This window comes from Neolamprologus brichardi, chromosome 7, assembly GCF_056152115.1.
Source record: "Neolamprologus brichardi isolate AB-2024 chromosome 7, ASM5615211v1, whole genome shotgun sequence".
Classification (NCBI taxonomy): domain Eukaryota; kingdom Metazoa; phylum Chordata; class Actinopteri; order Cichliformes; family Cichlidae; genus Neolamprologus; species Neolamprologus brichardi.
Window position 1 is genome coordinate 23,072,078 of NC_142110.1, and position 12,497 is coordinate 23,084,574.

General features: G+C 39.2%; 1 protein-coding gene across 2 annotated transcripts in view; it reads right to left on the reverse strand.

Moving 5' to 3' along the window:
- The window catches only part of LOC102799554 (copine-8-like), a 73,863-nt gene extending 68,200 nt beyond the window's left edge, over positions 1-5,663 (reverse strand). For both annotated transcript variants that reach the window (XM_087844405.1, XM_087844404.1), the window contains exon 1: positions 5,373-5,663. In XM_087844405.1, the coding sequence (XP_087700531.1) occupies positions 5,373-5,455 (83 nt within the window). In that variant the 5' untranslated portion in view covers positions 5,456-5,663. The remainder of the gene's footprint in view (positions 1-5,372) is intronic.
- Between the last annotated feature and the right edge of the window lie 6,834 nt (positions 5,664-12,497).

Sequence of the window (12,497 nt, forward strand, 5' to 3'; positions counted from 1 at the left end):
CAAATAACCTGTGAGAGTTGGAGATCCTGCTACTGTTTGCAGTTCTTTTATAATGGAAAAAGCTTTATTGGTTATACAAAAAAGCTACAAAACCCATATTGATCTTTCTATTTCTTCATGTGATACTATTTGCTTATTGCTTACTAAGTCCTGGGCTTTTAGTCTGTATTTGAATCAGTTTTTTTCAGACATTTTTTGGACTTTGAAAATTGTAATTACTGTATAGTAAACACATTCCATTTGATCTGATGTTATTTGAAGTGGGCAAGCTATCATTTTATGCAACTTTTCATTGTTAAGTAAACTAAATGGTGATTATACAAAGTAGAATACAGTGTAGTCACACCACTGACATTTAGATATCTATGATATTTCCTGGGTAAATGAACATTATAATGCATAACTAAACAAGGAAGACCAGCGCTTCTGTTTTCTCTGGTAGCTTTTCCCAGTTTGTGACATTCAACATTCATATCTTAGCAGGCAGCTGAAGCCCCTATTGATCTTCAGCAGCAATGTCGCTGCTATCTTGTACGTTGTGGCTACTGTGTACCTTTTTGGTCCTGTTTTATTTTACTATCAAAGTTGAAAGATGGTATATTGATACAAAATAAATTGTCCTTTTCCATTTTGTATATGTCAAGGTCAAATTATACATTTTTTATCTCATGTAATTGAAATGTTTTAATATTTTTAACTTGTTTCTTAGGTGCTTTGCTGCAATCTCAAAATGTCTAAATAATATTTCAACGACGTGAAGCATTTTGTATGTTAGCTCTAATCATTAGCCCCAACTGGTTAACAGGTCAAACCAGTCAGCTTTATTTCGACTGGACCAAACGATTTTAATTTATCCTCGTCTAATTCTTTAACCAGCCCCAATCAGCTGTGCTACACAAAGATCAAGCTCCACTGTTCCCAGACAAATAAACGTGTCATCTTTTAGTTTGCTAAGTGAACCTCACCACAGCCATGCTTTCTTTCTTGTAATTACAGAGTTTAAATTGTTGGCAGAACACAGCACCAGTTGGAGATCTCTGCAGACTCCATAGCGAGAGCACCAACCACAATTTATCTTCAGAGACTGTACCAATCTGACCCTTCTGGTGAAGGAGTCATTATCTAGCTTTAAAGCCTCAATGTGTAAAATGCTGGTGTGATTACATGTTTATGTATGTGGAAAATGAGACAGTCGTACTGAAGAAAAATAGCGCAGTGTGTTCTTTGCTTTCACATCGTTCTTCTCAGGCTCCTGGGGTGAGAGTGATAGTGAAAGCTACTGTTATTTCAGTACCAGTACCAGAAATTGCTTCTTTTTAAAGCATACACAGAGGCTTTAAAGGGGACCTGCTGTACTTGTCTCTGTTTTCTGTCATACAACTACTGTTACTATGGTGGATGTTGATATTAAATACAGCATTTAAAATAATGGATTCAGCATACAAGAAATCCCTGTCAGCCAAAAGTTTAAGTTTCAAACTGTTTTGCACATTTTGTTCTATTGTTGCCTCTTTATGATGTTGGTGACACTGGAAATTCCTAATATGGTCATTTCAGACACAGCTCCTGCTGTAAGCAGAGAAGCTCCACCCTCCTGCTATTTCAAACCTGTTTGTGAGGGGCAGCCAATCAGATGATTGCACTTTTATCAGACTTTTATCAGGTGCTGAGTAATCTTGAACTGTGCTTCCCAATGACATTAAATTCGCTGGAGAAAAAACAACAACGTTATTTCACTTCTTATAAAAGCCAGAGAAACCTAGTTATTTTTTTGTTTTAAGCACTTTGTATTTAGAACTAAAACAAAAGAAATCTAAGAAACCTGCACGCTATAGTTTCCTTCCCTGCTCCACTAACTCTTTCTGTCTCTTTCTTCACCTTCCTCGTGGAAAGTGCAACATCAGCTGTGACACATCGACCAGCCTCTCAGCAGGTCGGCGTCCGGCTTCAATACAGCTACACAGAGCACGTCAATTCTTCAAAGGGATACACTTCGGAGCTTTTGTGCCCAAAGGTCATGACTATCTCTCCGCTGTGGACCACTCAGATCACAAGACAGCCGAGCTGACGCAAACACCAACATCATTCCCTACAAACACTTCCCAAACGCCCAACTGTCTGCAAGGTTCATTTGCCTGTGCAGCTCTACAGACTCACCACACTCACTGTCTACTGTCCACGCACAGAGTTAAACTCCACTGACTTGTGTTTGTGTCATCAAGGCCTCGTGATCATGAGTGAGGAAACTCAGGCAAATGGCTGTGCGGGGGTTTTCTTCTCACTAACACACCATATTTGTCTTGAGTTAATCAATCTGTCACTTCTGCTGCTTCACTGCACATGTGACGGGTCCGGAGACGGTTTGGATTTATTGAGTGAGGGAGCTTTCACTCAGCGACGGACTCTATCTGGGCTGAATGCTTCAGTAGCTTCGTCAACACAAAAATGGGAAAATCACACTCTCCACGAGCTGAGGACGGGTAAATTTTGTTTTGGTGTGGCTATTAATGGTTTCACCTCGGGCAGATCAAAAAGCTAAAGCATGTTTGTTCTGTCAAAAAAAATGAACTAGTACAGTGAATTATTGGACTAGATTTTCACACGAAAGATGCATTTAACAACCAATATCCACTTAACCAAAAAACAAACAAAAACAGTAAAACAATATTAAGCTGTAACCTGATTCAGATAGGTGTTCTGTTCTTGATTTCTGCCACAGTCCAATATAAGGCAGCTGCTCAAAGAACCAGACAAAATGCATGCGTTCATCCAAGGAATCTGTCTCTGTAGGTTTTTTTCCCCCTGTTTTAAAATCAACATACAGGAAAACCAAGCTGAAATGATGTCAAAATGATGTAGTATATCAAACTTTGGTTAAAGAAAATGCCAGTTTGGTGTACAACAATGAAGCAGTGCAGTAATCCTACAATGCAGGACTTGGCTCTTTTCTTTGACACACACGACACTAAAACTGAATCTATTTATGATTTTGGTCGTCAGTCCTAAAAATTCATTTAACGCTCCAATGAGACAGTGGTGAAATTTTGCAATTAGGAAAAAACATAACAGCAAATGCCTACATCAAACTGCAAGTGTTGTTAGTGCTCCGAACCAAAGGTGGTACAGTTTAATGCGTCACCATTGCACAGCTTTTTTATCAGGATAATTTTTTGTGCTGGTTGTGAACTGCAAAGCTTGTACATCCCAACACTATACACGACCGGCTCCCTGGAAGCTTTACTCAGCTTTGTCAAAGGTGACTTGTGTATTTTGTCTATCATTTGGCTCCACAAGCTTTCAAGTGAGAGCTGACAGAAACAATGCATTACCTAATGCCTCTGTCACTCAAAGTGCCTTTACAAGCATTAAAGAAATGTCACTGCAGTTTGTCCATTTTCCATCCATGCCATTTTCTATAACTGCTCGCTCCTTTTCACGGTCAGGAAAAATGCATAAGTCAAAGCACATAAATTATGTTTGCATGAATAAAAAGAGCTTTTCATAAGAATGCGGAGATGAGTCATAATTTGCGGGAGCTTTTCTTTTATGACGCCATTTTTCCCCTTAAAAAAAAAAACAAATAAACAAACACATACATAATCATTTTTTCCAGATGGTGGCTCTTCCTCATTTTGAACAAACACAAAATATCTTCACAAGTTCAGATCTCAAAATCATGAAGTTCATTACCAATCTGACTTGCTGTGCCAAGCTTTTATCTTAGAACTAAAACAGCAACAGAAGCTCCATCTGCATAAACAGCTGGCAGATTTTAGGTCAGCGGGAATTTAAATGAGTCCAAAGTCTTTGTTCTTCTGTTCATTAAAAGTCTCAAATAAGGTTTACAAGACTTAAGTTTTTCAGTGAAATAAAGATTTAAAGACTACATGATCTCAGCCTGAACATAGACCTGAACGACCGACTAAATCAAATAAAATGTTTTATGACATGCCCTGAATTCCTTGTCACTTATCTTACTCTTATACAGCATTATGATATTGAAAAGTTGTTTGGGGTGTGACTGCCTCTTCAGTTTAGGGGCAAACAAACCAGGATAACTAAAAATCCCCAGATTGTGTCAAAACACGTTACTGATTTTACACATTCGGACGACAAACTGAAGAAGAGAAAATGAATGCACCTTTCCCCCCCCCAACACACACACACCTGAAACGTTACCAAATGAACCTTTGATCATAATAAAAAGAAATTAAAAATTCAGCTTCGATTCAGCACTGATCGTGTTGAGAAGGTGAAACCTTGATTCTTTTAAATTCATCCTTCAAAGGAAGCTTAAACGATTTAGCGCTTATGCAGATTGTTTTATTATGTAAATCATCAGTCACATTCTGCTCCATTTTAAAGATTCTGGGATGTGTGAATCATAAGCTTTGCTTTGATTGGACACTTTACACAGTGGGCTTTACCATCCACTGCAACAGCACACTGTACTGTAGATTTTTGTAGTTCACTAAACATTCAATTCTATCCACATAAAATTACTCGCTGATATATATTTCAATTAAAAAAAAACTTTTGTCATTGAAGAGGACATGCTGCTTTTCATTGCGTCGTGGGATTTAAAATGTGTCTTCTTGGCTTTTAAAAAATCCCAAGAGTTCAAAACCCACGATGACACCTTACTTTCCCAACTTTAAAATTTCATTAAATCTAAATTTAATCCTAATCTTCTCAACAGTCCTGACAGGCCTGCTGAGAGACCCCAGGTGATACATGGAGAGGAGAAATGATTGGATGGATAGCATGACAGATATAGAATATTTCATATCATTACAGCAGCCTGAAAACGGTCGGTGTGTTTTTAAAAGCTGACTGGATGTGTCCACTGTAGTAAAACTGCCACAGCGCGAATCAAACAGCCTGCTCAAGCATCCTCCACCCGTCCTCCCTGCAGGAAATTCCCACATGAAATAAATCTTTCTTAAGGATGATGACGTGGTGAAGTGGTCGCTTTGCTTCAGCGCAAACATAAATTGCGCGGCAGCTTCACCGAAGCTCGGAAACGTGACAGCGGTGTAAAGACATGTCAACTCTGACCTCCATCCGGCGCTCATCCACAGGAAAACTACTGACAACAGAAAAATGTAACCGTGCGCCCTTTGCCTTCCTGCACAAATCCAATATATAATCATTCACCTGCCACTGCTCTCGTATAAAGAGAAACGTGGCATGACTCCACACCGCACTGTACAAACAAATCAAATTGAAACAATGAGGGCAAAGCGAGTTTGTGCTGGGTTTATTCCCTACTATGCAGCCTGCACGGAACTCCCGGGAAGATATCACAGTGAAAGGAATATTTATTGTTTTGTACATCTCAACGCAGTGAAGCAAAAGTGGTCTGCACTCACCTACACGAGACCGTCAGTTCAACTTTGGTGGCAGGTATCGAAGCGGTGAAGGGGTCCGCGTCCCCAATAAACGCCATATTCATCGCTGCTTGGTCGGTCACAGTGCGTCCCCTACCCCCGGCGGCATGTGAGAAAGCGGTGTAAAAGAAATTGAAGGGGGAACCTCGCAATGGATGCTCAGTGAGCCGTTTGCTTCCTGGAAGAGCCAAACACCAGAAAGCGAGAGAGAGAAAAGCACACGGACGCAGACCTGCAGCGTGCAACAGTCGGGTCTCTGCGCGGCTCTGTGCTCCGGAGGAGAGAGGACAGTGTGAAGGGGCGGGAAGACACACATATACAAAAACACCACACACACACACACACACACACAGAGGCATACACACAAAGTGGGAGTCCACAGCTATTTGTGAGGACCATAGATAGAAGGATCGTTTCTATTTAGAGGTGAGTACAGGGTTATGTGTAAAGCTCTGTTTTGGTTTGAAATTGCAGTACTCGGGGAAACTATCATCGTTAAAGGTCTGGAATCAATAAAACATGTTAAATAAAATCAGTTACACCCAAGAGGACTTCAGCACAGCATAGCCTCAATGTGTGCATCTTGCTCAGAATAACAAAAAATGGGTCACAGAGAGGCAGCCATCAGATTCTATAAAAGATAACCAATCAGTGATGTCAAGTTAGTTCAGGCTGGCTGGTTATGGCAAATTTGGGTTATAGGTGGAGGCTTGTTTGTGTTTGTGTGTGGATAGCACAGGGAAAGAAATCCAGCTCCCAGAGGGCCAGACCTGTTCAGTTTTTGGTCCATGGTAAGCCTAATTTACTTTGAGGCATATAGGAGTTTAATGGAAGCTATGTTCAGCCTTGCAGAAGAGCATGGCCTTTGGGTTTGAAATACATATTGATTTATGAGAATGTGTCTGTACGAGTGGACGGTGAGCTTCACCAGTTAAACATCTCTTATCTCAGCAGTAGCCTGACAGTATTTTGTTTGGTAATGCCTATATGAGTGAAATTTAGATACTCAAGTAATCATTTGACCAATACCAAATCTTGCAAAATCCAGTTTTCCACATTTAGGGAGTAATGAATTCTAAAAAAAAAAATGGCAAAAAAGAAAAGAAAACATTTCAATTGGCAGCATTCCCACTGAATTATTAAGGATTATTCATAAGACTACAAAAGTGACTTATCCCCATGGGTGGGAGAAAATGTCAGGGTTTGAGTTGGATTAAAAAGTAATGGAAAGAAATGTGACTTAAATACTGCAATAACTTATTCAAACTTTTAAATGCTCGCAGCAGGCATCAGCCAGACATAAAGAAACAAGTAATTATGGAATAATCAGGCCATGCCTGGGTTATTTTTCTTTTTACCTTTAAGTTGTACAACATCCTCTAATCTATGGCCACGTGGAGTGAGCTGCTACCTTCAACAACAGTCAAATTAAAGAAAAGCTTAGTAGATTGTGATTGGGCAGTGTTAAAAGGTGGCACACTGAAAGCCAGATGAAAACCACCTGAGCACAACAAACTCAATTAACCAGCCCAGCATGAACCTTGGAGCTAAAAATGGGCATATATGTCAGCTCCAATTAGTCTGAAGAAGCAGACAGAAAGTTCATGCAGCCGTTTAAACACCTTTTAATTTCCCAAATAAAGAGCCGGGAGTTTGGATTGGGTGGGAATCTCTCTAACACGGATGTTACAGCTCCCCTAAGTCGGTCTTATACAGTAAAATACTTAGATTCCTTATACTAATATTCCAAGACCCTAGTGCAGTTAGGTGTACATAAATGTGCCGCTATAGGCTAACAATGCAGGTCACTAATAATGAGGCCGAGACTCATAAGCGCTCATATTGTATATGGTCTCATTAGACATTTAGACATTTTTTTGCAAACAATAAAATATGTTGTACTGTAACAAAATCCAAAAGGGAAATAATTAACACTGCAATATTCCTTAAACTACTGTTGATGGTTGGTCTTTCATTTGTCTAAGTGTAAGAGTATTATGATAATTGTGTGTTCACAAAAATCATGATATTTGAAAATTGTCAAGTGTCAGTATTCTGTCCATGATGCATTTATGATAATATCAAAAATAAGTGTGCACAGCTTTAGTTACTGCACATTCATTTAATTTGCCTGAAGTCAAAATATTGTGATGTCCCTTTATAACGCATTTACACCAAATAGGGAACACAGCCTCATTGCTTTTAGGCTACAATGAGTGCTCACACTTACACAGCTGGTCGTCAACAATGGTGATGTCAGAGCGGCTACCTCTGTCTTGTATACATATTTATTATGTCCCTTGTAGCCCCATTTATATTCTGTTTTTTCTTCTGGGTTTTGTAATATTTAGTTTTGCGATTCCTTTGTTTGCCACAGTCAGACCACGAATCTCTGACCTGTGTTTTGTCTCCGTGCCTATCTTTGATCCCTGTGTCAAGTCGGCATGTCCTAGTCACAGTCGTATGTTGTGTTTCCTGTTTTATTGCCATAGTCCCTGGTCTAGTGTCCGTTGTGTCGAGTCTAAATTCCCTTGTCTCATTAGTCATGATGTCGCCCCTTGAGTGTACTCCTCAGTTTCCCTGTCGTTGTTCTCAAGGGTTTGTCAAGGGTTTGTCTAGTTCAGTAAGTTTTGTACTTTGCCTATTGCTAGTTTGTTCATCAGCTCAATAAAGGGCTCGCTTTTTGCTTTTGTTTGTTTGTACAAAATACACCTCGTACACCGTACACCTCGAGCAATCATTTTAAACTTAATGACAAAAGCTTTTCTCTCCTTGCAGCTTTGATTCTGTGTAGGGTTATCATCTTTATTATAAGTTATCGCATTCTCCTTTAGTACTTTATTTATTGATTTATTTGGGTGGTAAACTTTGTTTATTCGTCTTTTTTTAAACTGTGCCAAGGAAAACAGTCCATAACGTGTAGGAGTCATTAAAGAACCAACAGCAACAAAATAAACAAACGCACACAGAGACAACAAACAGTATATATCATAATAAATGAGCAAATTAATCCAGACAGTCAAAAATATAATTGAAATACAATTCAATTCAATTTAACTTTATTTATTTAGCACCAAATCACAACGGTTGTCTCAAGGTGCTTTATATTGTGAGGTAAATTACCTACAACAATACAGAGAAAATCCAACATTCATACGACCCATATGAGCAAGTTTTTGGGCAACAGTGGGAAGAAAAAACTCCCTTTTAACAGCAAGAATCTTCCAGCACAACCAGGCTGGAAGACACACTGTGGAAGAGAGCCAGAGATTAATTATAACTATACAAACAACCTCTGCAGCAAACCCAAATATGTTTGAACCAAATAAGTTAGAGACAAGAAATAGTAACAGATTAAAACTGTCAAGCAGAGATTAATAGGAAGTTTGTTCCCAAACATTCCAAAATTTATCAGAAAAGTCCCAGGCAGAGAGTTATATCTTTAAGGATCATTAAGAATTTAATGTGTATTTTTAATGCAGTGCATTTGTGGTGTAGGTGCTGGAGAAAGTGAGAGCTTCATTTTTTGTGAGCAGAACATTGGGAGAGGGATAGAACCACCCCAGACATGGATCGAATGTCCGATCGAATCTTGGATTCGAAAGGAAGAGTTGGCAGTGTTTCTTGGATTTTTAACATACTTTTCAAGGAAATCTGGTGAAAAAAAGGAACCGTAAAAGTCCTGAAATTTAGTTTTGAGGACTAAACTTCTAAAATCAATACCTAATAATGAAAAAAAAACAAGCTTTCAACATCAGATAAACTTAACAGAAGTTTTCATCTAATCATTTCCGAATGTCCATGATATGAACTGATAGGTCTATGTGAGACAGAATAAACTAACGTCGCTGTAATTGCACAATGGGAATCATCCATTACCTCTCCTAGATCAGATATAACAGGCTTTATTCTGCCTTTAATGTTTTCAGTATCAGCTAAATCCCAATCTCTCTGCATGTTAGTTTTGAATGTGGCTTCCAAATTCTCTCTAATTATCTGGCCTGAGTTATCTCTAGTTGCTCTACAGCCTGCTCATCTCCATCTGCAGTCAGCACCTGACATTTGTAGAACATATGCATGACCAAAAGATGATCTTACAGCCATTGTCCATGACATTAAAAAATAAATGAGTGAGAAATTGCCTTTCTTTAATGGTGAGCTAGTCATACTTAGACTGTTGTCCTGTGGTTACATCACAGATTCCCTTATCCAGACTATCCAGGTAAAGCATCGAGAGTGTTGGAAGCACCTTGCTTCAAACAATTAATGCACCTGCTGACTCTGCTTCCAGCCAGGAATAGAATAAACATTCAAAATCCTAATCAAGTGCGAAGTCTCAGCTTCGCACATTTAATGACTGTTTTTGCAGATTGCACTTGCTGACAGGTACACTGAGTTCTGGATGAGGTCTTGCAATGATCAGTGTATACCTTTTATTTGTAATATTTCTAAACATTTAAGCACAGCTGCTTTGGTTTTGTACAAAGTGCCAGCCTAGAGAAAGAGCCAACATTGTTAACGGATGGATGAGCCCCTCTTGAAACCAGCTCTTTGCCATATTGGGGTTTTGAAATCAAATGTTATGAGTCAGCGTTAAGTCTGACTATGAAACTGAGGACACTACAAAGTAATGGTAGTTGTAGTGACCTGTCACACACACCCTGCCCTGTCATCCATTTTCCTCTAAACTGGAGCAACATAAAAACAAACATCATGCTGTATTAAATAAGACGTGTGATAAAGACCATCAATTCATTGCAAAAGTGTTAATTGAGGTCGTAAATCAAGTGAGCAGTAGATTCAGCTCATTGCAGTTCATTTTCTCTGACTGGTCGTGACAGATTGCCACCACTTCCTGAGCCTAGTTCTACTGAATGTTTCTTCCTGTTAAAAGAGAGTTTTTCCTTCCCACTGTCACAAAGTCCTTGCTTATAGGGCGTTATCTGATTGTTGAGGTTTTCTCTCTACTTTTGTACAGTCTTTACCTTACAATATAAAGTGATTTGGCGGCATATGAATAAAACTGAATTTAATACAGTTCCTACTTCTGCTGATTGTGATCTGGAGAATCTGCATACTTGGTCAACACCTCGTGCTCCGTCAAGTTCGAACAGCTGTTCTAATGCAGTTTTCACAGTGTGGTGGAAAGCATTATCACGAGGTAGCTGCCACTGCAGTATGTTGTTGCCACTGTGGTGCACCCAGGTGTCGTTTGTGTTAAATAACACCCAGACAAGGGTCAGAGTTTTCTTGAATGTTGTACACTTCATGGGGGCTTTTAATGTTGTGGCCAATAGGCTGACAGTGCTTAGTTGTGAGCATGTGACAAAGCAGAATTTAGCTTTTGAAGAACTGCAGAGGTGCTAACTTAGCTGAAGACTCAAGTCTTGTTTTAGGCAGTTTCCAGGAGCCACGATGTAGGGTCATGCAGAATGAAGGGTCTAATCCATCATCAGCCTTTGTTCAGTTCGAGTGCAATATCAGCTTTATACAGTCGCCAAGGGTGTGATCCACGAAGTGGTGAAGTTTGTATTGAAAAAAGAGGATGGTGATTTAGAGAATGCTATTTCAAACTCCTCGCCGTACCTGCATGACAAATGAGCTTTATTAGCGGGGAACTTTTTTATTATCTCTTGAACCTCCTCTGAATTAATTTTAGATCTTATTCTCCATTTTTTTTAATAATAAGTCTTTGGAAATTAAAATTGGTTGTAAAATCTGAACTGAATTTGAAGTCTAAATGCTTCAGAGAAGCTTTCGGGAATGCAAAAAGTTGTGTTCTGAGATTCCTTGTTAACCTTAATCAAAATACTTCTACTACACAATTTTGCTTTTAATCCTTAAAGCTGCAAGTGTTTTTTTGTGATAATTTTTTTTTGCTTGAAGTTGTCAGTGGATCTGGTTCTACAGAATTGCATTATACTCGTGCCTTGCGCCACAAATAGAGCTGAAATTACCAGAGTGTGAAGAAGCCTTGGCTGCTCCCTAATTACTGTCTCCTCATTCTCCCTTTCTCTTAATTTGCCAGAGTCTTGCTGCGGTAGCTGCACGAGCCTCCTCACACCTTTGTTCAACCTGCAGAACTTTATTTTAAACTCAAGCACACAGCCCAAACTCTCAAACAGCCTAAAAATCAAACACTTATGCATAAAATGAAGTTATGAGTAGGTATAACTTTAGAATTCAGGGTTAATGGTTCAACTAAAAGGTTCTCATTTCCCCACTTTTTTGCCAGGGAAAAAAATTATTCATTATTATTTAGATAAAACACCATCCTTGAACATTTGATGTGATGTAACAGATACAAATCAGCCAATAGCATTGGTAAATGTCATCTTATGTGCTGATAAACTGATGGCTGTCCACACGGCAGATATCAAAATTACCCATCCCACTCTTTGTAATGCCACATGGCTGTTTGGATGCTTAGAAAACTCTTTCATTCTCAAACAGGATAAAGTCTTTGACACCTAACCCCAGCAACAGCCACACATACACAGCTCTGACATTCACATCAGGTGTTTGCTGATTGGTGCTGCCTGTCAAACAGTGCTGCAGATGTGTTATGATAGGCGCTGGTTCAGATTGATGTCAGTCAAGTCACCTTTATTTAAACAGTCCAAATGTAGGGTTTTCCAGTTATGGTATACAGTGTCCTACAGCCTTATCTATGTAGTATCAGAGTGTATTTGTACTTCTATAGTGGTGGAAGCAGAAGCTATTATTTATTCATCATCATGTTACAGTTACAAGAGTAAAATGCTGTTGGGAGGTGAGTAATTCTTGTCCTTTTTATTCAGTGTTATTTCCCCGGGTATCTCAGTGCTTCCCACCGTCACAGGTGCAAACATTTGAGTGTTCATTAGACAATAGCAAAGCCTATAATTAAACATCTTCTAAACAAATTTTTTGTCATTTGCTTTAGATGATACGATTCCTACCAACCACCTATCTTACAAGAGGATACAACCAGTGTAACTGATGTAATCACACAGCTCACCATTGTAGCTGAAAGAAGCAGTCAGTGGTTGTAGTGGAAGGAGAACGTGTGGGCTTCCAAGTAACCTGTGCACCATGCGACACACTCAGGTCTGATCATTCTGCGGT